Raw genomic sequence first — 25,517 nt, 5'->3', positions numbered from 1 at the left:
CTGGGATACCCGCGGCGGCTTAGACGGCGAGCGACTTCTTCAGGCCAGGATAACCCGCTGCGGTACTGGCAGCTTGTGCCTTCTTCAGGTTCGGATGACCCGCGGCGGCATTGGCAGCCCATGCCTTCTGGAGGTTCGGATAACCCGCGGCGGCTTGGGCAGCCCATGCCTTCTGAAGATTTAAATGGCCCGCGGCGGCATTGGCAGCCCATGCCTTCTGGAGGTTCGGATAACCCGCGGCGGCTTGGGCAACCCATGCCTTCTGGAGACTCGGATAGCCCGCGACGGCAATGGCAGCATCATAAGGGTCTGTCCCGGCCATCTTGCTCCGAGATCTTCGCCACGTGAACCATGATGTATTCTCGATCTCGAGGCCCGAGAGAACACCAACACCATTCCAGATCACATCTGAAATAATCGCGGATGACATATTTGAGGCGCCGTAGAGAGCGTAAGCTCCGTGAGTCGTGAAGAAAACCAAGTGTTGGATGTGACGAGTTACCGAGGAACGGATAATGAGGAACTCGTGTCGCGAGTTCTTAGAAGCAAGGCCCTTGCGGCTCACTGTCTCGACAATATGTGGTGGGTCTTTGGTGAGCAACTCGGATAAAGCTTTGCCAGCATGCTTGCCAACAACAAGGGAGACCGGAGCTTGCAGTAGAAGATGATAGTTGAAGTCGAGGAATAGCTTTCGGACCTTTGGCCAATGCTCCCCAAAGGTGTCCTCCTAAGCCACACTTTTTTCGGAACGGACCACCTCATGTCGCATGGGTATGAGGTCTGTGGTCCTCACTGTCTGCGGGACACCGATCTTGGTCACCTGCACCAAGAGCGATAGGTTCGACCGGTCCATCACATGTCCGTAATCTGTCTTTTTGGCGTTGGATGTCGGATAATGCCACAGGATATGGCAAATGACCTTCATAGGTCCCGATGGCTTGACCATGTGTTTGATGGGAAATGACTGGCCCATGATGTCGCTGACCTCGGCGACAAGTTCGTCCCACAACAGGTCGATTGCTGGGTCGTGGCTGTCCCATGCATCTGTCAGTGTTTCGTAACGGTTGATCGACGGGTCGAAAACATGGACAGAAGGCTACCAACCCAATGGATGCCGTTGTGCTTGTCCATGAAGGACGGTGTCAACTGCTGGTTGCTATGCGGAGGAAGAGGGCGGGGGTGCAGGCGGAGGGATAATGTTGGGAGATGGTGAGGGGAGTTTGTTTGTTTGGGGGAGAGGGCGGGGGATGGAGGCCGTTGCGCCTGCCAGTTGATGAGGGCGCTTTGTGGTGCGCTCCTTCCATTGTATATTCGTCGTCCCGTGTTGCGTTTCTCGGTTTGCCGCAAAATAAAATAAAAAGCCAAACTTTAAAGTAAAATAAAAATGAAAGAGAAATGAAAGAGAAATGAAAAGAAGAGAAAGAGAAAAGAAAAGAAACGATAGAGAAAAGAAAAGAAAAACGATAGAGAAAAGAAAAGGAATGAAAGAGAAAGAAAAAGAAACGAAAGAGAAAAGAAAAGAAACGAAAGAGAAACGAAAGAGACACGAAAAGAAGCGAAAGAGAAAAGAAAAGAAAAGATAGAGAAAAGAAAAGGAATGAAAGAGAAAGGAAAAGAAACAAAAGAGAAAAGAAATTCATGGCAGCAACGCCTCAGCATCGTCTGCCACAGCAAAACCTGCGACCAGATGCAAAACTAAGATACAGAAGAAGCGATCATCGAAAGAGGTCAACCTGCATCTTGACCCAATCCGTAGCTATCACAGACTAGGTAGTGTTCATTAGCCGCAAGCCGGATCTGCTTTTTCTACCATACTATCCGTCAGCCTCTTGACGACGAGTAGTATAAGGAATTTTGATAGTTACCTCGGGAAGCAGTTCATTATGCAACTCGCCAACAGCTGGGGCATCCAGATTATTCGACTGGACGGCCAGCAACGAGTCCGCAATTTCGCCAACTACACCAGCCTGGCTTTGGATCTCTCGGTACATGGTCAGGAAGTCAGCCTGACGCTGGGCCGTATCCTCCTTCTCGCGATCTTCCACCTTCCGGAGCATTTCGCCAGTCTCACGCCCCGCCCAGTACTGGCGGAAAAAGTCCTGCTTGCGCTTTGGGTCATAGTGAATGGAGGGCCTGTTCCAGAACATACGCAGGTAGCAGAGTAGGGTAATGGAACGTTGCCAGTCTTCCCTTGAGTAGCCGAGGAAGCGGTTTAGGATGGCATCGTGTGCACTGTCGCCATGGTGCTTCATGAGTTCCTCTTTGGAGCGTTTGTCGCAACGGAACCGCGCGGGGTCGAGAAAGTCTGCATCGAAGAGCCCCGACAAACTCTCGTCGCCGTCATCGACCGGAAACTCTTGGGAATACTCTGTGCATGCCGCCGTAGTGATGTCGCCATCGAAATCTGGGCCCTTCGTCATCCACTTAAGTGCCCGGTACACGTAAATCCCCTCCAACACCCAGACAACTCGGAATGGGTAGCTCAAGCGGAGAGATACTTGACCGTCAGGGCGATGCGAGACCAAGCTCACCAGGCAGACTGGATACGACAGGGGGCGCTGAACCATGCCCGGGTCAAGAGGTACCAGGGGGATGTATCAAGATTTCTCAAACTCCTCCTGGCGGCAGCACACCTCCCGTCACGGGCGGCCTCCCGCTGCGGCGCAACGAGATACTCACCCTGCGGTACATGAACTCGGCGGGGGGTCTGGAAGTGGAATGCAACAAAGGCTCGGGAAAGACCGAGTTTATATTCTCTCAGGAAGTTGCGACCAACAACCCACGCCTTCTATCTGGGAGAGAGATGACTAGCGCCGTCAAGGCGGCACTCCAGCACAGCTACAGCCAACCAATTACGGTTACCACTTGGCGATACATTGCGATTGCATTTGGTCGCAAGTACCTACGGGGAGAGTTTGCTGCTGAGCAGCTGGCCATATTGGATCAGGAGGAAGAGGAAGGGGACAACGAGGTTATGGACCTTATGGCAGGCCACAGCACCAAGGTGGCGGAACTTCACTATGCCAGGGAATTAGACGACGGAACCAAGTTCGACGAGTTCTACATGCTTGGGGTGCGCTGGCACTAGTTGTGGCGGCTGCCCGGGATGGATGGGAAGCGGAGGCGAGAAGATGATGGGGCTGGCCGAGAGGAGTGGGAGGACGAGCAGGTGCAGAGGCTATTTGACGAACTCGCAGATAGGATAGTGAGCGCTCGTTGGTTGGCGAAGAAACGGTATGAAGTTCGAGGGCAGGAAAGTGTGGCCCGTAACATGGCAGGGTGCAACGCTCCTATTTATCCATCATCTACAGCGCAGAAGGCAGAGCGGCAATATGTCTAGTAGCCGCCAAATACAAGACAACTCTGGGAAGACAAACACCCTCTACCTCCTCCCCCTCCTTCCAAAACATATCCCCACCATATCACTCATAAACCCTACCCACCCCTTAACCCCCCTCATCAAATTCATCACCGCCAAATACCTCCACACAAACGCCTCCACCCTCTCATAATCATGCCCATAAACCTCCCAGACCGCCTGCCTCCTCTCCCCCTCCACACCACCGACCCCACCCTCCCCCTCCACAACCCTCACCCCCCCAATCCCAACCCCCCCCTCCCCTTCCCCTTCACCACCACCACCACCACCATCAACAACCCTCACACCCGGCCCCACACAAAGCGCCCTCCCCCTCACCCCCTCATCCGCCATCAACCTCGTCGCCGCATCCACCACATCCCTTAGTTCCGCTTTCGCCGCCCCCGCCAGCAGCGCCATGCCCGCGCGCGGCAGCAGCGGCGTGTCGACAAAGTAAGGCGCGATGGCGTTGACCCGCACGCCGTGCGCCGCCCACGCCGTGCCGCGCAGCGCGCGGAACAGGCCCATGACGGCGTGCTTGGAGACGGTGTATTCGGTCTGGCCGGGGAGGGGGCACAGGCCGGCGATGGAGGAGATTAGGAGGATGTGGCGGTCGGGGGTATGGGTTTTGGTGGGGGTGGGGGTCTTGGCTTGGGGGGTGGTTTGGGTGGCGTTGTTGTCGTTGTTGTTGTTGCGCGGGAGGTGGTAGAGGGCGAGGTGGGTGGTGTACATGACGCCGGTGAGGTTGACGGCGAGGATGTTGAGCGGGGGTGGTGGCGGTGGGGTGTTGTTGTTGGTGGAGGGGTCGAGGTTGTGAGGGAGGTCGAAGGGGGAGGTGGGAGAGGGCGTGAGGGGATCGCCCTTCTCGATGATGCCGGCGCCGGCTACGACGGCGTCGATGGAGTGGGTTGGGGAGGAGGAGATGGCGGTTTGGAAGAGCGAGACTTGGTCGGGCCAGGATGTCACGTCGCAGTGTTGGTAGACGATGACTTGGCCGGGGTTGGTGGATGGGGCAGAGCGGAGCTCGGCGACGAGTTCCTCGCCGACACGGTCGTTGACGTCGCCGATGATGAGGTGTGCGCCGTGACTGGCCCAGTGCCGGGCAAAGGCGGCCCCGAAGCCCGAGGCCCCGCCTGTGATGAGGATGGTCTTGCCGGCGAGTGTGGAAGTGTCGTAGGGTTTGGAGCAGTCGACGGGGGGGGATAGGCCAACCATGTCGACGACGCTCCACGGCTCGTTTCTTGAGGGGACGTCCATGGTGTGCTTCCTGACGCTCGGTTAGTTCTGGTGTACCCGTGGTATGTTTTTCTATGGTGTCCTATATTGTTCTTAGGGTTTGACGTTCAACTCAGGGCTTAACCCTGTAGGTTTTTACTCTAGCCCGGGGGGAACACGCTGGCTTCCTGGTAACGAGCGTTTTGTGCAAGAAGAGTGTTGGCTGTGGGTAGGGACAAAGGGATCCTACCTTGTGTTAACTGTGGGACGAAATACTAACGCTGGCTAGTTACAAGCAAATAGGGTATTATGAATTAATGCCAACACATCTATCGATGGCAATTCCCAATGCCAGCAACGCCGTACGCCTTGCGGAAACGGGAGAAGAAGAGTGAGGCTCGCATCGCCGTCCCAAGCCCATTTTTTAAGAGAAACATGATCCTTGTCCGCTGAAGGAGCTAATGCGAGATGGGACGCTTGGAAGGGTCTCGGCGCCGCCTGGCGGGCGTTCGGGCGCGTTACATGGGGGATTTTATAGGCGGGACGGCTGAATCATGAACACTGCTGGACGAGTTGTTGACGATGTTGAGCTTCGGCAGTGCAACGAGATGGCTTGCGAATGACGGCTTCCTGCTCTGCATGCTGCTGGGATTCCTGACATCGGCACTTCTTAGTTTCACAAGAACGGCAACATGTCATGCGCGTACAATGTCGTCCCTCTGCTTTCTTCACCGACTCGAACAAGGAAGTGGTGGGGGTTGGCGGTGGCGTTTTGAGTGGATTGGGAGGAAATGGCTTGGCGAGCTGATGAATGACCGGTGAAAATGCTCCTAATTTGAGACATCGTCTGGTTTCCACGAGGGACTTTTAATAGACGAAGAGTTTGGATGCCGCGCGGAACCGAGATGGCGCGGGATCGGTGTCGAAAGAAGTCTGGATGACATGTCGAATCTCGAGAAAATGGCTCTGTCGTCTGGCCCTAGTTTAATTCCCATGCCTGTCTGTATTCTCGTCTTGGAACACTGAAGACTCCAAAACCCGACATCACATTCGACTTCCTGTTTTCCAGGTTGGGGCTTTACGTGCCAGCCATGGCCAGAATACGACCCATGACAGCGTCTTGAAAAATACCGTCTCAACACACGCCGGGAATGTCACTCTCTGGCAGGACCCAGCCCTACGGTATCGCGTGGTGGATTGTTGCCGCTCGAGCCCCTGTTGGAGTCTTGGAGACAACCCCACGGTCCCCACCCGGCTCCGATGGCGGGGCGTGGCGGGGCATGGGCGACGGCGACAAAAAGTTCAAACACCGAGTCCTGATCGGGGAAGACTGACTCACCTGTTTGGAGATATATTCCCTAGATTCCCCCGGTTATTGGAAGCTTGTTCTGTCAAACAATACGGCAGTCGGCCAAATAATACCACAGAAACCACCCACCATGTCTCAATTGCCAACAAAGAACTGCGGTAAGGTGCCGAGACAGCGCCGTCTCTACCCCGCTGGAGTCTTGGGACTAGACTGAACTGACTGACACCTTTTTCTTCTGGCAGGCGTCCTGGGCTGCACTGGCTCAGTCGGCCAGCGCTTCATCTTGCTGCTCCAGCAACACCCGTCGCTACGTCTCGTAGCCGTCGGCGCGTCGTCACGATCCGCCGGCAAGAAGTACCGCGACGCCGTGCGGTGGAAGCAGGCGAGCCCCATCTCACCCGAGATCGGCGACCTGGTGGTGCGCGACTGCAAGGCGAGCGAGTTTGCCGACTGCGACATCGTCTTCAGCGGGCTCGACAGCGACGTGGCGGGGGAGATCGAGAAGGAGTTCCAGCACGCCAACAAGGCCGTCTTCTCCAACGCCAAGAACTACCGCCGCGACCCCCTCGTGCCGCTCGTCGTGCCGACCGTCAACCTCAACCACCTCGACCTGATCCCGCACCAGCGCAAGACGAACAACCTGGAAAAGGGCTTCCTCGTGTGCAACAGCAACTGCGCCGTCATCGGGCTGGTCATCCCCTTCGCGGCACTGCAGGCCAAGCTCGGCCGGATCGACACCGTCTCGGTGGTGACCATGCAGGCGGTGTCGGGGGCGGGGTATCCCGGCGTGAGCAGCATGGACGTCATCGACAACGTGGTGCCGTTCATCCCCGGGGAGGAGGACAAGCTGGAGACGGAGGCGCAGAAGATCCTGGGCAGCATCAACGCCGAGGCGACGGCCGTCGAGGACCAGTCGACGCTGCGCGTGTCGGCCGCATGCAACCGCGTCCCCGTGATGGACGGTCACACCGCATGCGTGTCACTGCGCTTCGCGCAGCGCCCGCCGCCAACGGCCGAGCAGGTCAAGGAGGCCATGCGCAGCTACGTCTCCGACGCCCAGAAGCTGGGCTGCCCCTCGGCCCCGGAGCCGTCCATCATGGTGTTTGACGAGCCTGACAGGCCGCAGCCCCGGCTGGACCGGGACTTGTCCAAGGGTTATACCGTCAGTGTGGGCCGCGTCCGCGAGGACGAGAGTGGCATTTTCGACATCAAGTTTGTCGCCTTGAGTCACAACAGTGAGTTCCCAAGGCCCCGAGCGAGTGAACATACGGCTGACCCCTACCCAGCTGTCGTCGGTGCTGCCGGCTCCTCCATCCTTAACGCTGAAGCCGCCGTTCTGAAGGGCTTTATCTGAGTGCATGTAAAGACACCCATGGGGATACATTCAGCACCGGAGTTAGGTGCGAGGGTTTAAAAAGGTCGGCAGGCAGTCGTATACCCTACGTGTTTAAGTGTGATATATTCGATTCCCATATCTACAAAGCAATCATTAGTCCTGGCAAATTCGGTTCGGCCGTGCAACTTGGCGACGTGCTCTTTGGGTCACGTACGTAGCCGGTTCCTCGCGGCGGTGACATGGGTCGTCTCATAGCCAGCTGCAGAATACCTCAGTGCTACCGATACCGCGGCGGTGGTAGAACACCAGGGTCTGGGGTCGGAGGGGCTTTGGGGATAGTTTGTGGAACTTAGGATTGTCGGACGAGGAACTTCTCGGCCGTGGCAGGATATCGCAGCGTTGTTGGCACGAGTGCGGTCCGAAAGACTCGGTTTCCAGCGGCGGATCACCCCGACCTTGAGGGCGTCCATTGGCCGAGATAATTAACTAGATTGGAAGCCATGTCTCTTCTGAGCGCATCCTAGTCGGATTGTCTCGGGTGTAATCTGCTGGACAGCGGCATGCCGCATCCATGGGAGCCGAAAGTCGGCTCGTGGTTTCCGGAGGCGGCCCGCTGTAGGAATCCGCGCGCGAACCGCTTGATGGCCGGGCGAAGCGAGACGTGCGGGAAGCAGCAGTTCTCACTGAATCTTGCTGTGTCACAGCAGGGTGGTTTGAGCGGTCTGGGTAGCTCCTTGATACACAGCCAATTGACACGGCCGACTTCACCACAATGATTCCGGTCTCGCTACCACACTGCCCGGATGTCAAGTCCCGAAACAGGGCTTCCGGTAGAGTGGGAAACCTGGGACATGCTGGATCCGAGACACGTTAACCAATGAAGGCTTCGAAACATTGCTGCTGTTTCCCTCGCTGGAGGGAGGTTCGGGTTGGTGGGCCTGCGATGTGCCTTAATGATTGCCATCGAACGCCTGTCAAACCGGGGAAATTATTTTTGGCCGATGGGATATGGCGGTCCCCTCTCGGTTGTGCGAGTCAAAACCGTCGACCTCGTTTCTTCGGGTCGCTCGCAAAGTTGAAACGGTAGCGTTCATGCCATCTCTCGTCACTCGAGGCCTCATGAGCCACTTTAACTTGATAGAAATAAGAACTTGAGCCAAAAAATCAGGATCTCAATAGGTTAGCTACCGCTGGCAATTGTATTACCTCGTTATTGGTTTCGAGGTTGTTGCTCGAGTTGTCGAGGTGAAGCACAGACTGTTGCTTGAAGGTGGATGACCAGGATGTCTCAGGGGAGCAGCAAGGGTGTCGTGGGGGCCCACAGAGCTTCCTTCCAAAATTTAGTGGAGCTTGGAGTCGGGTGAAGCTTGGCAATGCGCAACGGCGCTGGAGGGGATCGGTTTGCCGTTCCATGCCGTTCCGGGATTGGTCGCGTGGCCCCTGTCTGCCATGTTGTGTGGGCATCATCTCGTAATGCCCGCCCGACCTGGAGCTTGCGCCCCGAACCTCGACTCTGAACCCCGCGGCTTTCAACAAAACAAAGCTCGCAGCCACCCACCTTGCAGTCAATGATAACATCGACTGCCTCGATCCCCAAGCGCCATGTCTTTGCCAGAAGCAGCAGCACCGGCTCCTGAAAATGGAGTCGGAAACCGACCACCAACCGCGCCCCCGCTGAGCGAAGAAACGAGAACCCAGGTGCAAGATGTCCTGACATCAGAGGTGCGCATTCCAACCCGACTGGTCTTTTCCCTTCAATCGACTCATGTATGGTTTGCACATAGATTGGCATCTCGGTGATGCTCAACCGGCTCAAGCAGAGCATTGCCTCGGCAAAGGTATGAACATTCGCCCCTGCCGCCATGACCGACGTGGTAGTTGACCCGGACTGTAGGAGTTTTCGCAATTCCTCAAGAAGCGCTCAGTACTCGAAGACGATTACGCAAATTCCCTCAAGAGGCTATGTAGGCAATCACAGGACAGCATGCAACGGGGCGAGCATCGCGGCGGCACCTTCGGCCGCGCGTATGAGGAGATGATGGCGGTCCACGAGCGCATAGCCGACAACGGGATACAGTTTGCCATGTCGCTACACACAATGTCCGAAGACCTGACAGAGCTAGCCCTCGTCGCCGACAAGTCTAGGAAGGGGTGGAAGCAGAGTGGCCTGGCGGCTGAGCAGCGCGTGGTTGACCTCGAGGTCGCTCTGCGCAAGTCCAAGACCAAGTACGACGGCCTTGCCGAGGAGTACGACCGCGTCCGAACTGGGGATTCAGCCGGCCGCCCTGGTGGGAAGATGTTTGGTTTTAAAGCGCACAAATCTGGTGCTGGGCACGAAGAGGACCTGCTCCGGAAGGCTCAGGTTGCAGAACAAGATTACCAGGGGAAGGTTCAGGTTGCGTCTTCAGAGAGGAGCGAGCTTGAAACAAAGACCAGGCCAGAAACTGTGCAGGCGCTTCAAGATATTGTAAAGGAGTGCGATTCTGGGCTGGCACTGCAGATGCAGAAATTTGGTACGTTTGTCCGGGGAAAGTTGGGCAACAAGGATGCTGACGAGTCTCTAGCATCGTTCAATGAGAAACTAGTGCTCAGCAATGGCCTCAGTATCAGCCCCCTCAAGCAGGCGCCCGAGACGCGGAGTTTACGAGAGAGCGTCCTCGCCATTGACAATGACAAGGATCTAAACGATTATTTGAGCGGCCAACACCCGAGGCTGCCACCAAGGACAGGGCTGCCCAAATACGAACGCAATCATGTATGTGTTTCCGTTTACGACTTGCTTGGCCAAACTGACGCCTCTAGCTCCTTGAAACATCAAATCGGCCGCCAACTACGGGCACCACGGCTCCTACTCAGAACACGCCACAACAACCACCGCCGAGCTCCGTGCAACCGCCACCGGCCGGTATCTTCCAGGGTTCTCGGGCAAGCACTTTCTCCGACGCACCTGCCGCTCCCCCAAACCAGGGTTCTGTGGGACACAGTTATAACCAGAGTATGGGCTCTCTCCCGATGCTCGGTGGCCCCCCGCGGCCGCCTTCCCAACCGCAGCATGAGAGAAGCTTCAGTCACGGGAGCACCATGAATCAGGGTAGTAGCCCTGCGGGTCAACAATATCGAAGCGCGGGCGCTCCTCAACACCAAGCCCAACCGTCTGCTTCCAGGTTTGACGGTTCGTTCAGCTCTGCCACTTCGCAGGGGCCACCGCAACTCGGCGCGCTATCGTTCCAGAGCCCCCAAGCACAGCAATCACAGCAACCGCCTTATGCGCAGCTACCGTCTCAGCAAGGAAATCAGAACGCAAGCGCGTTTCCACAACCTCCGGCCATGGTGCCTCCTCAGGCGCACAGGCAATCGCCGCCAGCTGCCCCTCAAATGGCCCCGCCGCGCCCCGTGTTCGGGCTCACCCTATCCAAGCTTTACGAAAGAGACGGGCTGGCTGTACCTATGGTGGTGTATCAGTGTATCCAGGCCGTGGACTTGTTTGGTCTGAACGTTGAGGGCATTTACCGGCTGTCTGGTTCCGTGCCACACGTTAACAAGCTCAAAACCCAGTTTGATACAGGTTCGTAACTTACCCGCACTCCTAACCTTTCTACCGCGAACTAACTCCCCTCCCCCAAGACTCTGCATCCGGCAACCTCGACTTCCGTAACCCCGAAAACTTCTTCCATGATGTCAACAGTGTTGCCGGTCTGCTAAAGCAGTTCTTCCGGGATCTACCCGACCCGCTGCTGACAAGGGAGCACTATATGGGGTTCGTTGAAGCAGCCAGTAAGTCCAACCCGTCTCCTAGGACGCACCAAACGTCACCTGGCTAACTCGCGGGCGTAGAAAACGAAGACGACATCGTCCGCCGCGACACCCTCCACGCCATCATCAACAACCTGCCCGACCCCAACTACGCCACTCTGCGCGCCCTGACGCTGCATCTGCACCGCGTCATCGACAACTCGTCGGCCAACAGGATGAGCTCCCAGAACCTGGCCATCGTGTTCGGGCCCACGCTCATGGGCACCGCGCCCGGGTCGAACATCTCGGATGCTGGGTGGCAGGTACGGGTGGTGGATACCATCTTGCAGAACACGTATCAGATCTTTGACGACGATGACTGAAAGGAGCCGCGCTGCTGGTCTAGGGAGGAGGGGCAGTTTGAAGGGGGTTGTTGGAGAGAGGGGGCGGTTTGTAACATAACGATGAAGAAGTACGGAACGCCTTAGCATGATGGGTAGGTAATTGGGGGCGAGCATGGGGCGGTCTCTGAGGGAAAGACGTTGTTTACCGGCTCGTGCCTTGCATTCAACCACCGAGGCTGGTGCTTAGTTTTCCTTGGGTTTAGAATCGCCTGCAAGGCTTCGGGGGTGCGGTGGATTTTGCGGTGGATTGAAATGGGATTACGTTGCTGGACACGCATGCTTGTCACGGATCCAACGGGTAATGCAAGAAAAGTGACTTCTTTGATATACAATCATAAATAGTTGTGATTCCGCCATAGCATACTCTTGTACCCCCAGATTGTGCCGGTAGCTTGGACGCTCGCACTGAGTTGACCAATTTGCACTACCAACGCTAACCAACAAGCACGATACCACTTCTTCTGGTGTTGCCATGAAGGAAAAATAAGATGTCGCCCAACGAAAAAAGCAAAAAGTAAAGTAGGTTTTAGCTCCTCCGGGAAGGCTCGAACTTCCAACCTCCTGATTAACAGTCAGACGCGCTAGCCAATTGCGCCACAGAGGATGCTAGCCAATTGCTTGTTTGGGTGGGTCAAACCTTGGGTTTGTATGCCTTGGCGGGTAGCGACGATGAGCGTTCTCCATTTAGGAGAGTTGATGTCGAGACTTGCTGGATGGTACCAAAACAATGTTAATAAACAGATAGTACTAAGATCGAGTAGAGCACTATGCCTAGGCGCAAGGCCGCATGGCAGATTACCTACCAAGGTTTCGAGAGGCTTGTTGGCAGACACAACCGCACGATATTTACGGCACACCCAACAGCACCACTGAGATTGAACTCGTAGATACCCGACAAATCATTAAAATGAACTCTGTTTACCTCATGTACATCTATATCCCAATGCAAACATACATATCATAACATACACATCTACATCGGTGCCTTCCACCGCAAATTAATCTGCTTCCTCCTCACCTGCGAACGCGTTAGCATCGTCAACGGAATAAACATAGCGAAATACTCACCACCGGAGCCAGCATCATCACACCAGCCAGAAGCGCCATCACAGTGCCCACCAGGGCGACTTTGTTAAAGCCCTTGCCAAGGATATCAAACAGGAAACTCGGCGCAACCCTCGTGCCAAACACATCCACGCCGTACGCAAACACCAAGCTCGTACTCTCGACAATAGCCGGAGCGGTGATAATCTTCTCAACACCCAAAACATCCCGCTCGTGGGTGATGACGCTCTTGGGATCGACCTCGATGGCGGGGTGGTACTTGAACAGGCCCTCCTCGGCCTCGGCGGGGGTGGGGTCGCGGCCGACGGGCCGGCGCGGCTCGATGATGCCGCGCGGGATGCCGACGATGCCGTGGGACTCCGGCAGGTAGGCCAGCAGGTGGCGCGAGGTGATGCCCTGGCGGGTCTGGGTGACCTGCAGGGCCGAGATGGGCGCGCTGAGGACGTAGGACTGGGCCACGACCGAGGGGCGGTCGACACCGCCCGTGGGCACGTCGATGGGGTCGACCGAGGAGAAGGCGTCGGCGTCGCCGAGCGGGCCGCGATCGTTGGCCTCCTCGCTCTCGTAGAGGTCGGCGACGAGGATCTGGTAGCCCTTGATCGTCTTGGCCGTGTTGTCGCGCAGGGTGTACTGGCCGAAGTAGGTGCAGACGAACCAGTTCTCGGCCATGGCGCACTCGATGGGCTTGGCAAGGTCGATGCCGTCGTGCTTGGAGGAAGAGAGGATCTGGCCAGAGACGGTGTCGAGGAGGTAGATCGTGAGCGTGCCGGCGTTGTCGTTGGCGGCGGCGGCGATGAGGGTGTTGGGGTTGAGATACTTGTACTTGACGGTGCGGTCGCCGAGGACACGGCCGATGGAGGCGACGACATCGTGCTCGGGGCGTGTTGCGATGTTCACGATCCTCTGGCCCTGTGGCGGGGAGAAGGTCCAAGAAGTTGATTCGTAGGAGCTGGTCCCGTTGGCGACGAAAACGACACCTTTGAGCTCGCCATCGTGGCCGCGCGTGACGACAGTTTGCCTTGGGGCTTTGTACACCTGAAGGTCGCCGATCTTCCCGTCGCGGCCGATCCGAATGAGCTGCTTGCCGGAATACGTGTCCACAAGAGCGGTGGCTTGAGTGGTAGCCTCCGGGCTCGGCCCCTTTGCGTCAATGATCTCACCAGTATCGCCCTTGAGGGCAACAAAGTCATTGTTGGCGCCGAGAATCGTGACCTCTCCTGTCGAGTCGTGCGCCTGGATTCCCTTGACGTCCCACTTGCTGCCCTTTTGGAGTTGGAAAGCCCGCTTGTTCCAGACAATCCTGCCGTTGTTACCAACATCGAGAGCATAGAGCATCCCGCGCTTTGTTGCCAGGATAGCAAGCTTGTGGAAGCCAAAGCTGTCCCGCGCCAGCTTACCAGCGGTTGAAGGCACATCCGTGCCGAGGACACTGCTCATGAACCTCGACGGGAGGCTGTCGATCCACGCGGGGAGGTATTGGAGGTCGTTGATATGGCGCTTGATGCGGTGAACGTAGGCCTCCAGAGGGTTGCTGTGGGCCTCTGCCTCAAGCGATCTGGCCAGATCCTCACTTTCGGGGATATCGGCAAATGTAGCGGCGACACCACCGGTCATGCCCTCATGGCGAGTCCACGCGGCCTCGCCATTGCGGATCAACACCCAGTCATCCACGTCGGTGACCGCTGCGGCCCGTACCGCGTAGCTGTCGTCGGAACCGCCCTTCTTGACAACTTCAGAAACGGCGTGAATGGCAGCCGTTTTGGAATCGCCGGTCTTCAGCGGCCAGCGCCCGAGCACGCCGTGGGAATGCGACGAAAGGAGAATCACTTCGTCCTCGGTGATGCGGGTGAAGTAGACGTTCGCGCCGCTGGAGCTGGTCGAGAAGGATCCAGGTCCAGCGAGAAGGGGAAGGCTGTACGCTTTCGAAACGGCATTCGTCTTCAAGTCGACGTGGAAGACTTCGCCCCGGTGCCCAGTAGCCGTCTTGCTGTGAACCAAAAAGTGCGGCTGCGATTGCACCAAATGCGGCGCGTGGATCTCCACATCAACCGTATCTGCCGGCAGTGCAAACTCCTGCCTCGTCTTGGTCCCCAACACGTTAACCGACAGGGTCTTGCGGGCGTCGTCAGCCCATGCCACGATCGGGGCAGCCGAGTTGGCCCCAACAAGAATGACATCCTCCTTTCCGTGGACATCCGCCTTGGCCCCAATGACCATTTCATCCAGCCGCTTGCCCGTAACCATATCCAGCACCGACACCTTGAGGTTATACGCGCCGGCGACGCCCTTCAGGCTGACCACGAAGACCTTCTCAACGTTGGTGCTCACCTGCAGCGGCACATCCTTGGTAACCTCGCGAAACTCCCACACCACGCTCCCATCCTCGGCACTCAGCCTCCTCAGCACCGTCTCACCGCGCACCCCCTCCTCAAACAACGCCAACACATCCTTCCTCCCCTCCCCACTCTCCGTCATCTCCATCACCTCCAAGTCCCTCACCACGGCCCCCTCAAACCCCACCCAGAACTTATTCCTCCCGCTCACCGCATCCCACGCGTGCACCGCCTCGCCAAACGCACTCGCCACCCACCCCTCGCCCTCACCCGCCCTCATAAACCCAAACCCATCCCCATATGTATCCCCATTCGCATCCCCATACTCACCCAGCCGCTGCCGCCACAGCACCTCCCCACTGCCCGGGTTCACCGCGCCCAGCACGCCCACATCGCTGAGCGTGTACAGCAGGCTGGCGCGGTCGTCGCGGCGCGGGCGGTGGAAGAAGGTGGTGTCGCGCTGGGGCAGGCCGAGGAGCTGGTGGTGGTAGTCGGTGTGGCCGACCTCGTCGAGGAAGACGGCGTGGGCGGTGGGGATTAGGAGGGTGGAGGTGGTGGCGAGGGAGAGGAGGGTTGGGAGGAAGTGCGGTCGTCGCATCTTGGAGGTGGAGGTTGCGCCGGAGCGCGTGGTTGGGGTTGGGGGTTGTTTGTTTGGTTGGATTGTTCGTTGGTTGTTTGGTTGATTGGGTTTATTCGTGGGCCATTGATGGTTGGTGATGATGGGGGATTATCGGATTGGTTTCGTTCGTGCACGTTTGTTGGGTGGGGGGTGTGTCGTTTGATGATGATGATGATGATGGCGAAGCTTGAGCTTGGGGAAGCTCAGCTGCTGTGACGCGATGGAGATGGAGCTTTTGGCGAGAGGTGACGTTTAAACAAGGCTTGCCAGCGGCCTGGAACCCTGTCAATATTACAGACTTGGCACAGTGCCAAGCGTCAGTGATCCAACAACGGAACAAGTTAACAACGGATGGGCGGTTGGAGTTCGAGGTTGCTGCTGTTGCTTGACAAATAGGAATTGCTGTAAAATGCATTGGGATTTAGGCGATTTTGGTCTTCTAAGCGCTGTCTTGTTTTTGTTTTTTGAAATTTTACGATATTCTACATTCCGCTGTAGTGGCAGGTTCCCGCAGCTGAACGAGCACTGAAAATTGCAGAAGTACACGAAACTTGAGCCTCCGCCTCAAGCGCTATTTGACCCGAAACACCAGCCATCCTCCCCTCTGGGTATAAAGCCATCGCCTAGATAGCCTCCGTAGTCATCCTCCTCCATCGTCATCCCCCCGTCGTCATCCCCCATGAACGCCTCTTGAATCTCCCTGCCAGACAATGACCCTTTGAGCTCCCCTTTGAACCATGAACCCGTTGAAACTACGCAGTGCCCTGTGATAACGGCTCCTCCGCATCAAGTGGTGCCCTTCACATCCACCTCCTTCTCCAGCTTGGCTGGGATACACGACCATGAGCAGCCCACCATGAGGAACGGCACCGGGAGCTCCTCACCCGCACCTCCCAATTCTGTAAACTTCTCCACCTCCTTGCCATCCGCATCGACCGTGATCGTGGTGCGTCCAATACGGCGAAACTCGACCCACTGGGCCATGGGGATCAAGGTGTCGCGGCCACAGACAGCACAACGGACGCCGCCCTCGCGGTGGATCTTGACGGCGCGCTCCACCACGGGAGAGAAGTGTCTCGGGGCATCTTCGGCGTGGAGGGCCCAGGCCCGGACCTCTTCAACTTGCGGCGAGGTGATGCCTGCGCGCAGGGCGAGCTCAAACAGTGACCGGGCGCCCTTGGGGTTGAAAGCCTTGTTGGTGGGAGTGGTCGACTGGCGTATCTTGGGGGCGAACTCCTTCGGCACGGCGAGAGAGGTCAGGGATTCTAGCTCGATGGGAGCACCGCGTGCGCCCGGGATGTCGGGAAGGGCGAAGCGGGAGAGCGTTTGGTGGGTGCCGTCCATGAACTGAACAGCGCTCCGGGAGTGGATCTTGGTTGTCATGCCAGACCAGGACGACTCGAGCTTGGTGGTAGGGCGGTTGGGATATGTTAGGTTGTCGTACTCGTCACTGCGCGCTGTAGTAGTAGCGATGGTGTCAGCGGTGGCGATGGTGGTGTCGGGTTGCCAGAACCGGTTGGGCTGGAAACCCAAATTGCGGAGTTTGCTACCGCGGTGGAGGAGGTTTAGCATCTCGCCGGGGAAGACGCGGATGAAGTTCTGGCCAAGGTTGAGGGCCTCGAGGTTTGTCAACTTCCCGATCGCCGGCGGAATTTGATCGAGATTGTTTGCCCGGAGGCTGAGCAAAGTCAAGTGCTCGAGATTGAGAATCGCGGTGGGAAAGCTCCGGAAGAGGTTCTGAGAAAGGTACAGTTGGATTTCGGGATCCCTCTGCTCGAAGGCGACATCCCTGGTAACGGTGGGGATGGGGGAGATTTCGGAGATGAGCTTCACTACTTCTGGCGAAACGGTCTCCAGGCTCAGCGAACTAGGTTAAATGTTAGAATTTGAACGGAAACGGACCGCGACAAAAGCTTACCTGAGATCAACCTGCTCGGTCCCACGCTCGACACAGGTACGGGCAATCCGTTGGGCTGCCAGCTCCTGCGGCGAGAAGGTGGGTGGGGCGGATACTAGAACTTTTGTTCGTGGCGACGCGACGGGAAATTTGGCAGCAGCGGGCTCTAGGTCGAAGCTGTCATCCGTGTCGGTAAGGGAACCCTCTGTCCCCATCCAGACACCACTGTCGAGCTGTCGTCGAAATTCTCGCTTTTGAGGCTGTGGAGGTCTGTTGCGGCGAGGCGGAGGGTAGCTTGGGAGCGATTCCTCTCCCATGGCGGAATCTGATGAGGCCGGCTGCTGGTTAAACCAAGTGCCCACGTACCGCTTCTTGCGGCGTCCATTGTGGTGATAGTTGTCGAGTGCCGGATCGTCGTCACTAGAGAAGAAAGCCGGGTCACTCGAGGCGGAGGATTGAGTGGGAGGAGAGTCCAGGTTCCGCCTCCGTTTCTTTCTGTCGCCGACCGGGAGTGGAGGAGGAAGGGTAGGAAGCGTGGGTTCATCAGCCATTGTGCCCCGGATTTTCGCTTCTTTTTGCAATTGTGATAATTCCTGGTACTCCGGTCAACAGATGTGGAAGGTGGGGGAAGAGATGCCAAAAGTGCGAGTGCGTGCGAAACGGTGTGTGAGAGACGGGGATGCGAGATTATATAGGTAGTATCCGGCGCACGTCAAATGGCCATCGAATCACCAAGACATGATGATATGTCGATAACCAGAAATGCAAGATGACGACGCAGATGAAGAGACCAGATAGAGAGGCCGAACCAATAGAGAAACCAGATAGCCAAGCTACCCGAGATAGTGAAGCCAGACAGGGAAGAGAGGAATGCCGTGTCAGCATATAGGTACCTACCTACACAATCGAACAAAGAACGGGAAGCAGGGTTGGCGCGGTCCAGGAAGAAGGAGGGGAAAAGTCAAATATGATATTTGCACCCGAGGGGGGACACCAAAGTCGCGTCAGTCGCGTCTCCCACAACTGGGGGGTCAACATCGCGGCGAGCCCCACCATGACGATCTTGGCTTCCCCGGAAGCACTCCAACCCCCGGTTAGTGAGCTCTCGAGCACATGACTTGAAGCCAGGGCTCGCGGCAAGATGACACAAAAAAGCGACACAAGACACCCTGGTCTCGGTAATAAATCTCAGCACTGCTCAACAGGATAATTCCAAGCTCTACCGACCGTTCTGGCGTTCAAATAGGGTTTCGGGTTGTTGCAGATGAATTCTGTATTTGTGGGAACTCCAAGACATCCCCAGTGCCCCTCACGTGCCCCTGCCGCATTCGCGATTCGCGAGCCCCACTTACCTAATTAGGACGAGGTCACAAAGTGTCCTCGGTGCTTCAGAGCCCTCGACTCCAAGGCCATTGGTCACAACATTGGCATTGTGCAAAACGATATCCCGTCAGAAACACGGAACTCCCATAACACCCCGGCCCATGGACATTTTACTTGCGCGTGATGGTTCTCAACCAGACAAACCTCAATCGGGTTGGTTTCGTTGTCGCGCGAAATACGAGGTACCTAGCCCTTTCCATAAATACGATAAGGCCATCGTCACTGGAGCTGCCCCATGGAACACTGAGTTGAATACCTAGCTCAATATTGATCTCCTCTCACGATCTAGGCTCGTTGGCTGCTGAAAGTGTTAAAATCCGCTGCAGTAAGAATGGACCGAATGAAATGAGCTGTATGATGATAACCACCGAAAGAAAAGACCAATTTCTCGCTCCTGACCTCCATGTGTCCCAGACGCCAAAAAACGCCCGCTCTCATGGTATATATGCGTGTATTATGTTGATAAACCTCCACCGCAGTTTCTGCACCGCCCGAGGCCGCTGGAGGGGTCTCATTTTGCAGACATGGGCGACGAAAACTGGTCGGCCAGCTCCATGAGCACCAACTCGTCCTCATCGTTCATCCCGTCCTTGACTTCCTCGGTGGCCTCCTCGGCGAGGCGAACCAGGTCCATCTCATCGTCGGAGCCGAAGTCGTCGAACTTGGTGATCTTGGCCAACTTGTCCGGTTTGTTGAACTTGGTCGGCTTGTTGAACCTAATGGGCTGGGCGATCTCGTCCTCGTCATCGTCGATGAAAATCGGGGCGTAGGCTCCCACGGCGCCACCACCTGGCGGGCCTCGGGGCGGGAGGCTAGTGAACTCGCCGTCGTCAGTCAGGTCGACGACAATCTTCTTCTTAGCCTTGGCGTTCGGGGCAACCATGACGGCCGCGGCGTACGGGTTGGCCATGGCCCTCGCCCGCTCCTGGGCCGTCCACTCGTCCATCTCCTTCTTCTCGCGCGCGATCTCCCGAGCCGATTTCTTCCTCAGCTTCTTGATCTCCTCCCGAGCCTTGGCAACCGTGGCGCTCACACCACCAGCAGCGGCACGCTCAGCAGCACCAGCACCGGCACTCGCACCCCGAGAAGAGCCCTCCTCAACGGGATCCGCGCCGATATCAATCTGATAACCACAGCCGCCAACAATGTCCTTGCCATCCCAGGCCTTCTCGCACACGAGCATGGTCTCAGTGAAGCGGAAGCCATCCCTACGGCGCTTGGTCAGACGACCGACCATGCACTCCGGGCAGCCCAGGTTCTGCGGCGGTTTGTCCCGGGCAGCGGTAGCCGCAACGCCAACACGCCGACCAAACGCCTTGGACGGGGTCACAACGGTGCTGTGACCCAGAATCTCAAAGTCACCCTCCTCCTCCTCCTCCTCCTCATCATCATCATGCACACCCACCAGCACAGTCGCCCTCCCCATCCGCCCACCACCACCCATCCCCAAACCCACACCCCCACCCTGCTGCCCACCCTGACCCTGCCCAGCACCACCACCACCACCACCACCCCCCTTCCCATTATTATTATCCCCCCCCCTCCCCGAAAACAAATCCGGACACAGCGCGGGGTCGTCGTCCAACGTCTCGGAATAGCCGCACCCCAGCTCGGCCTTGTTGCTGCACACGAAGCGGAACTTGCCGCGGTGCACCGACGACCCGTGCGGGTTGTAGCGGCTGCGGATGCGGCGGCCCGTCGCGCAGCGCGGGCACCGGCCGTACTTGCCGCCCTCGAGGCTGGCGCCGCCGCGGGGGCGGCCTAGGGCGGGGGAGGGGATTGTGGTCGGGGTGGTGGGGGTGGTGGTGAGGGTGATGGATGGGAGGGAGCCGGTTGGGGTTGGGGTCGGGGGGTGGTTATTGTCGGGGTGGTTATTGTTGTTGTTGTTGTTCTTGCCCTTGGGCGTGGCCATGGTCGCGATGAACTTGGGGTATTTCTTGCCTATGTTGTCGGCGCTGCTGCTGCCGTGGTCTTTTCCAATGCGGCCCGTCAGGACTACCTGGCGGTTGGTGCGCGGAGTGGATGGCTGCTGTGCCGGGATGGAGGCTGGACAAAGTAGGTGGTTAGTTGGGTCGCTCGAGCTCGATTGATCAGTTCTTGATCGAGAATATTGCAGGAAGAAAATGAGAATGGATGCCGGGGGATGGAAATTGAATAAAAAGGGGAATAGACTCATGATTTGCACTTACGCTTGCGAGAAGGCATAATGTGCCTTTAGGGTTTGCTTCGGTGCTCGCTTTAGAGCTCGCTTGCAAGGTGAATGGGCAAGAAAACTGCGAGGTTGGAGGAGAAAAGCTGGCCGCCACTTTGTAAGTTTGGGTTGGGATTTCTAGGGACGGAGTGAGTGTTAGGAATTTACGAGGGGTCAGATGAGCACTGTGTACCCATTATGGACGAAAAGGAGGTGAGCGGCCTAGCAGTGTGATAGAGGTGCTGCCCTGAGGCCCCAAGGTGGCGACGCTGCCGGGCCATTAACAGGGAAAGAGCGCGGGTAACAGAGGCATTCTTCGGCTACATGATTATCGGCAGATGAGGCAAAAGCATGGCAGTGACAGGTTCCTCAGGCCGCGGGGCTGGGAACAAAATATGGGGGATCAAACTATGAACCATCCAATTATGTGACTACCTTACCTTAGCCACCTACTCACTCGCAGTGTGCAGTTTCACTCCCATCATTACCATTCCGCTTTTCGCAAGTGTTATCGGGTTTCTTAAATTTTTCATATGCTTGTTTGTGAACGCCGCTTTCCTTTTTACCATGGCCTTGTTCCACATGTTCTTTATTCTCTAGAATAGGTATCAAGAGGGATGTGATGGCAGAGTTTTTGCACTTCCCATGTTAAGCTTTCCCATTATGTGTTGAGTAGTACTCTGTGTTGACGAGTATGAAGATGATATAGTTCCGAGTGCTTTCCACCATTTTATATGTAGATATCGTTTGTGTTAGATAGCTATGGGATGACAAGGCACCTGGGTATTGAGAGACTGTCCTAGACCTTGTCATCCATCATGCCCAGGAACTCTCAAAATCAATGTACTATTTAGGCAACTTCAAAATACCAGTACATGAAGCTCCCAGTTGTGCAACTATGCAACTATCGACACTGCCAGGGTGTGACTCGACTCACGCATAGCAAGTAGGTAACATTGAGCTCACATGTGCCCCCACCTCAGTCCACATCCCCAGCCTCTTCCTCTTGTCCGCGGCTTGATTAACATCCCACCCAGGGCCATTGGTATTTTCGGAAAATTTATACAGCTCCCAGAAGCGCCTCGTGACATCTAACCCGTCGCAGACATTGTCGTCAACGAGCATCTCAACCCGGCCGACATTGGTCAAGAAGAGCCCATTATAGGGACCGGATAGGGTAATAGAAAAGTCCATGGCCCGAATGGTGCTGAGGACCTCCCAAGCAAAATGGTATTCCGGGCCATAGCGGGGGTTCGGCTTGCCCGGCGGGGGTGCAAAACGCCTACGCCTCGGCCACACGTCGCTCCTATGAAAAATGCTGTAGCCGAAGGGTTTGTCAAATCCAAGGATGATGTCGTAGTTGTTAGAAGGAAAACGGGGCTGAGGATGGGGTTTCATGGGTATGTCCGTTGATTCGATTGTGATGGCGATGTGATCAATTGCGCACCATTCGTCGGAGTATCCTTCCGCTGCCAAAGGTTCTACGGCTTTTCCTTCGGAAGGACTTCGAGGATCAACATCGAATGCCCCCGGTTTCCAACATGCCCGCAGGAGATAGACAGTCAAGAAGACCTTTATATTCCACGTAGGCCGAGGAGGAGAGTCGTCGTCGTCGTCGTTGTACGAGTGAGTATCAGGGGTGTCGAAAAAGCGGATGCGGATATCAAGCTTCCGAACCCTCTTGCTGAGGCACGGGAGAGATACCCAGCTCGGCATCAAGCCGATTCCGTTCACGTACATGACGTCAAGCTGGTATGGTTCGCCAGCAGCGCGCCCGATGAGGTATTGCGTCTCTTCACGTACTTGGCGGCTTGTTGCGAGGAGGGATGGCTGGGCGCTCTTTGCATGGTCGGCATCCTCAAGGTACAGGTCGGTACTATTTGAGCAGAATTGATCGTACAAATTGCGGAATTTGAGCCTGGTTTGGCTGGCCGGGGGCGACGCCGGGGCCGCGCGGCGGATGGCGATGGCTTCCTCTAGGATCTGAAGGCGGAGCTCTCTGGGCAATCCGAGTAGGGTCGCTTGTGCGGGCGTCTGTTCGGCCATTGTCTGCAGTGTTATGCCAAGGTAGTGTCCTAGGAGTTCAGAGAGCTAAGAGCTTGTAGCTGCGTCTTTGAAATCCCAACAATGTCATTTCGCCGGAGCCAGCACGGGAGTCAGGATTTGGCCAAGGCCAACAGGCAACCTTTGACTGTGGCAAACAACGGTTGGTCGGAATAATTCAGGCTAAGAACCTCGGCCAATCAGTGCATAAGCGTCACTCGATCCTTCGTACTCGGGCCGTGATCGAGTATCTTCGCAGGATGAAAGGGCGGGGTGATTCGTAACGTTGAGGCAACGTCACAACGTCCCCTCCTATCTTAGGTAGGTAGGTAGTTACGAAAGACGCAGAGCATTCAGCAGATTAGGTAGACATACGGCCCGTTTATTTAGTAGAATTAATAGCCAAACGGCGGGCATCACCGAGCGCCTTCAGGCGGCGTAGTTGTTCGGGGTTGGGGAGTGCCCTGGCGCGCTGCCGACGCTCTTCTTCCTTTTCCCGACGGTCGCTCTCTACCGCATCTCTCCAGTAGCGGTATAATCTGTCGGCAGGATAGATCATAGCCCGCTCAGGTGCCCGGTGAGAGCCAATCTCGGTCACGGACTCGAGGTCGACTATCATGATCTTATCACCAGCACGTGTGCTAACCAGATGGAAATTATCGAGTTTGATATCGCCATGCTCGACACCGAGCTTGGTGATAGCTCGAAACGCGTCGTCAATCATGTTTGCCATCTCATCCCTATCTCGTTCCAAGGAGGGCGGATCGCATAAAGTGATACGCCCCACATCCGACAAGACCAACGCCCTACGGCCTTCAACTGATGCTTCACCGAAACAGATGGGAATGACGGAGCCTTGCAGCGTACGCAATCTAGCGTACATGCGTTTTTCGTTCTCGAACTCCTCGTCCCAATCGGGCTTCTGCTCCTTGAGGATAAAGGTTCGGGGGAGGGCCCATTGTGGGAACACGGGAGTAAGGAATATCAAAACCACCAGCGGAAGGCGGGAGAAGATGCTGTATAGGAAATCGTCAAATGGTGTTCGGTGGATGTGAAGTCGCAAAACATTGTCGTGAATCCTGTCGGGGGACTCGCCGGATGCTACAATAGTGGATCGCCCGAGAGTGAACTGCAAAAGCCGGTCAAATCTATCGAGCATATACTGGTATCACCTATCGGGACATACCTTGCAGGAGGAGAGTCCATGGTCGTTTGTGCCCATCTTGCAAGTTTGCTCACTACGCGTGAGGCGACGAGTGAGCGAGAGCTGATCGTCCTGGCTGAGCGTGGCAATCGGGAACCTGGGATGGCCCGCCGCTTGGTTCAGGGGGTGGCCGGTGCGCAACCCCAGCCCAACCGCCGAGCCACAGAAGCTCGAATTCCCCTGTAATTACGACACAGCCAGCACAGAAACTCAGAAAACCGTAACAAACCGAAAACGCCGACGGCAAATACTCCTGTATGTATGTACCCAGCTCAGTTCGGTCTCTAACCCCTGTAAATCAGAAGTCTAGGGCTCTCAATCGTCATCTGTTTGATCACTCTACCCTCCTGTTCTGCTCGCCCGGAAACTAGAAAACGATGAGTTTCAAACCTCCGACCCATTTGAGCCTAGGTACCTGAGGTAGGGTGAAATATTCACCAACACTCGGTTACCCAGGGAGTTGGGTATATTTAGGTAAATAGGCTCTCAACCCTCGCCTAATACTTCCGTAGCGTCTCATGTTTCACCAACAGCAGTACCTCCTCCTTCTCGGCCAGCCCGTGCATGCGTAGAAAGTCGGAGCTATGTCCCAATATGCCTCATCCTCACCCCTCAGAGTAAGCTCCGACTCGAGGTTATTTAGCACAACCTCGTCAGCAACCCTCCCGTTATCCCGATTCCCGCTTGGTTCCAACCCGCTGGGCGGGGGCGGCCTTGTGGACCGCGGCGCCGCGTCCGCGTCACTTGCTCCGTCCGCCGCAGCCGGCGGGCCCTGGTGCTCGTCCAGAGTAGGTATGCATGTCCTCCTGAGAATCGATGGCTGCGACGTGCACCAGGCTTGTTTTGAAAACTACAGTTAGCCGTGCGCTTCCATATAACTACCTACCTAGGTGGGATACAAGTTTACTCGCTGGTTGGGTCCGAAACGCTAGGGGCCGGGTCCACCTCGTTCAGGATCAGCCCATCGGAAAGCTCGCCGTCGCCAGGCTGGTCAGGTGTGGTGGGCGCTGATGTAGCTGGTGCATATTTCGCAGCGGGAACCTCCCCGGGTTCTTGATCGTTCTCTGGAATATGGTTGTAATTGGTGGCATCCATCGCCGCCCTAATATTGGTCAATCTTGGTCAGGCTTCGAGCAACTGGACGTGATCCGTTCATGTGATGGCACGGGCAGCACAAGTCTCGAGTTCAGCTTGGCATCTTTCGGGACAACCGACACTGGCCAACCGCGCTCCTTGACTAACGGTGTACTGAATGCTCCTGGCTTTCGGTTCTCAAGAGAGCGTTTTCCATCGGCATTTTAGCTGTTGAGGGTCTGCGCAGTTCTTTATTGAATAATGTTCGGCTTTTGTGGCACAGTAAACTGTTTGGGAGGAACCCAACTTACCCTACCATCTTGTGGTTGGGGGCCACGGCTGATTATTTAGCGC

General features: G+C 56.4%; 11 protein-coding genes and 1 non-coding gene across 12 annotated transcripts; 3 read left to right on the top strand and 9 right to left on the bottom strand.

The window, feature by feature from the left end:
- Nucleotides 1-19: 19 nt before the first annotated feature.
- Nucleotides 20-1,131, bottom strand: B0H64DRAFT_371044 (uncharacterized protein; the record flags this gene model as incomplete). Its single annotated transcript, XM_062802126.1, has 3 exons — nt 20-709; nt 794-1,044; nt 1,101-1,131. 3 exons carry the CDS (start codon nt 1,129-1,131, stop codon nt 20-22), a joined length of 972 nt encoding a protein of 323 aa, XP_062662091.1.
- A 155-nt stretch (nt 1,132-1,286) lies between these two features.
- B0H64DRAFT_385554 (uncharacterized protein) lies at nt 1,287-1,677 on the bottom strand. The gene is made up of 2 exons (XM_062803086.1): nt 1,636-1,677; nt 1,287-1,519 (listed from the first exon to the last, which is right to left on the bottom strand). Exons 1-2 carry the CDS (start codon nt 1,638-1,640, stop codon nt 1,369-1,371), a joined length of 156 nt encoding a protein of 51 aa, XP_062662090.1. The 5' UTR covers nt 1,641-1,677; the 3' UTR covers nt 1,287-1,368.
- Nucleotides 1,678-3,249: 1,572 nt separating this feature from the next.
- On the bottom strand, nt 3,250-5,046 carry B0H64DRAFT_78544 (uncharacterized protein). Its single transcript, XM_062808756.1, has 2 exons — nt 4,854-5,046; nt 3,250-4,625 (listed from the first exon to the last, which is right to left on the bottom strand). Exon 2 carries the CDS (start codon nt 4,613-4,615, stop codon nt 3,383-3,385), a length of 1,233 nt encoding a protein of 410 aa, XP_062662089.1. The 5' UTR covers nt 4,616-4,625; nt 4,854-5,046; the 3' UTR covers nt 3,250-3,382.
- A 658-nt stretch (nt 5,047-5,704) lies between these two features.
- Nucleotides 5,705-7,330, top strand: B0H64DRAFT_78434 (semialdehyde dehydrogenase). Its single transcript, XM_062808755.1, has 3 exons — nt 5,705-6,040; nt 6,125-7,117; nt 7,169-7,330. Exons 1-3 carry the CDS (start codon nt 6,013-6,015, stop codon nt 7,234-7,236), a joined length of 1,089 nt encoding a protein of 362 aa, XP_062662088.1. The 5' UTR covers nt 5,705-6,012; the 3' UTR covers nt 7,237-7,330.
- Nucleotides 7,331-8,702: 1,372 nt separating this feature from the next.
- B0H64DRAFT_429763 (uncharacterized protein) lies at nt 8,703-11,709 on the top strand. The gene is made up of 7 exons (XM_062805910.1): nt 8,703-8,940; nt 9,003-9,056; nt 9,113-9,731; nt 9,783-9,973; nt 10,021-10,783; nt 10,843-10,992; nt 11,053-11,709. The coding sequence occupies exons 1-7, from the start codon at nt 8,821-8,823 to the stop codon at nt 11,331-11,333; spliced, it is 2,178 nt and encodes a 725-aa protein (XP_062662087.1). The 5' UTR covers nt 8,703-8,820; the 3' UTR covers nt 11,334-11,709.
- Nucleotides 11,710-11,884: 175 nt separating this feature from the next.
- Nucleotides 11,885-11,958, bottom strand: B0H64DRAFT_t20. Its single transcript has one exon. It is a non-coding gene; the product is annotated as a tRNA-Asn (tRNA).
- A 277-nt stretch (nt 11,959-12,235) lies between these two features.
- B0H64DRAFT_385533 (uncharacterized protein) lies at nt 12,236-14,959 on the bottom strand. The gene is made up of 2 exons (XM_062803085.1): nt 12,423-14,959; nt 12,236-12,372 (listed from the first exon to the last, which is right to left on the bottom strand). The coding sequence occupies exons 1-2, from the start codon at nt 14,898-14,900 to the stop codon at nt 12,328-12,330; spliced, it is 2,523 nt and encodes an 840-aa protein (XP_062662086.1). The 5' UTR covers nt 14,901-14,959; the 3' UTR covers nt 12,236-12,327.
- Nucleotides 14,960-15,753: 794 nt separating this feature from the next.
- Nucleotides 15,754-17,978, bottom strand: B0H64DRAFT_78316 (uncharacterized protein). Its single transcript, XM_062808752.1, has 2 exons — nt 17,290-17,978; nt 15,754-17,238 (listed from the first exon to the last, which is right to left on the bottom strand). Exons 1-2 carry the CDS (start codon nt 17,817-17,819, stop codon nt 16,158-16,160), a joined length of 1,611 nt encoding a protein of 536 aa, XP_062662085.1. The 5' UTR covers nt 17,820-17,978; the 3' UTR covers nt 15,754-16,157.
- A 707-nt stretch (nt 17,979-18,685) lies between these two features.
- Nucleotides 18,686-20,135, bottom strand: B0H64DRAFT_385528 (uncharacterized protein). Its single transcript, XM_062803084.1, has 3 exons — nt 19,066-20,135; nt 18,941-19,003; nt 18,686-18,833 (listed from the first exon to the last, which is right to left on the bottom strand). Exon 1 carries the CDS (start codon nt 20,093-20,095, stop codon nt 19,163-19,165), a length of 933 nt encoding a protein of 310 aa, XP_062662084.1. The 5' UTR covers nt 20,096-20,135; the 3' UTR covers nt 18,686-18,833; nt 18,941-19,003; nt 19,066-19,162.
- A 251-nt stretch (nt 20,136-20,386) lies between these two features.
- On the top strand, nt 20,387-21,239 carry B0H64DRAFT_385525 (uncharacterized protein). Its single transcript, XM_062803083.1, has one exon. The coding sequence runs from the start codon at nt 20,466-20,468 to the stop codon at nt 20,739-20,741; it is 276 nt and encodes a 91-aa protein (XP_062662083.1). The 5' UTR covers nt 20,387-20,465; the 3' UTR covers nt 20,742-21,239.
- A 217-nt stretch (nt 21,240-21,456) lies between these two features.
- Nucleotides 21,457-23,084, bottom strand: B0H64DRAFT_385522 (uncharacterized protein). Its single transcript, XM_062803082.1, has one exon. The coding sequence runs from the start codon at nt 22,886-22,888 to the stop codon at nt 21,776-21,778; it is 1,113 nt and encodes a 370-aa protein (XP_062662082.1). The 5' UTR covers nt 22,889-23,084; the 3' UTR covers nt 21,457-21,775.
- A 56-nt stretch (nt 23,085-23,140) lies between these two features.
- Nucleotides 23,141-24,162, bottom strand: B0H64DRAFT_385520 (uncharacterized protein). The gene has a single exon (XM_062803081.1). The coding sequence runs from the start codon at nt 24,042-24,044 to the stop codon at nt 23,268-23,270; it is 777 nt and encodes a 258-aa protein (XP_062662081.1). The 5' UTR covers nt 24,045-24,162; the 3' UTR covers nt 23,141-23,267.
- Between the last annotated feature and the right edge of the window lie 1,355 nt (nt 24,163-25,517).

The sequence above is a fragment of the Chaetomium fimeti genome (assembly GCF_033439085.1).
Source record: "Chaetomium fimeti strain CBS 168.71 chromosome Unknown B0H64scaffold_2, whole genome shotgun sequence".
Taxonomy (NCBI): Eukaryota; Fungi; Ascomycota; class Sordariomycetes; order Sordariales; family Chaetomiaceae; genus Chaetomium; species Chaetomium fimeti.
Note: the sequence above shows the minus strand (reverse complement) of the source record. Positions and strands in the feature narration are given on the sequence as shown.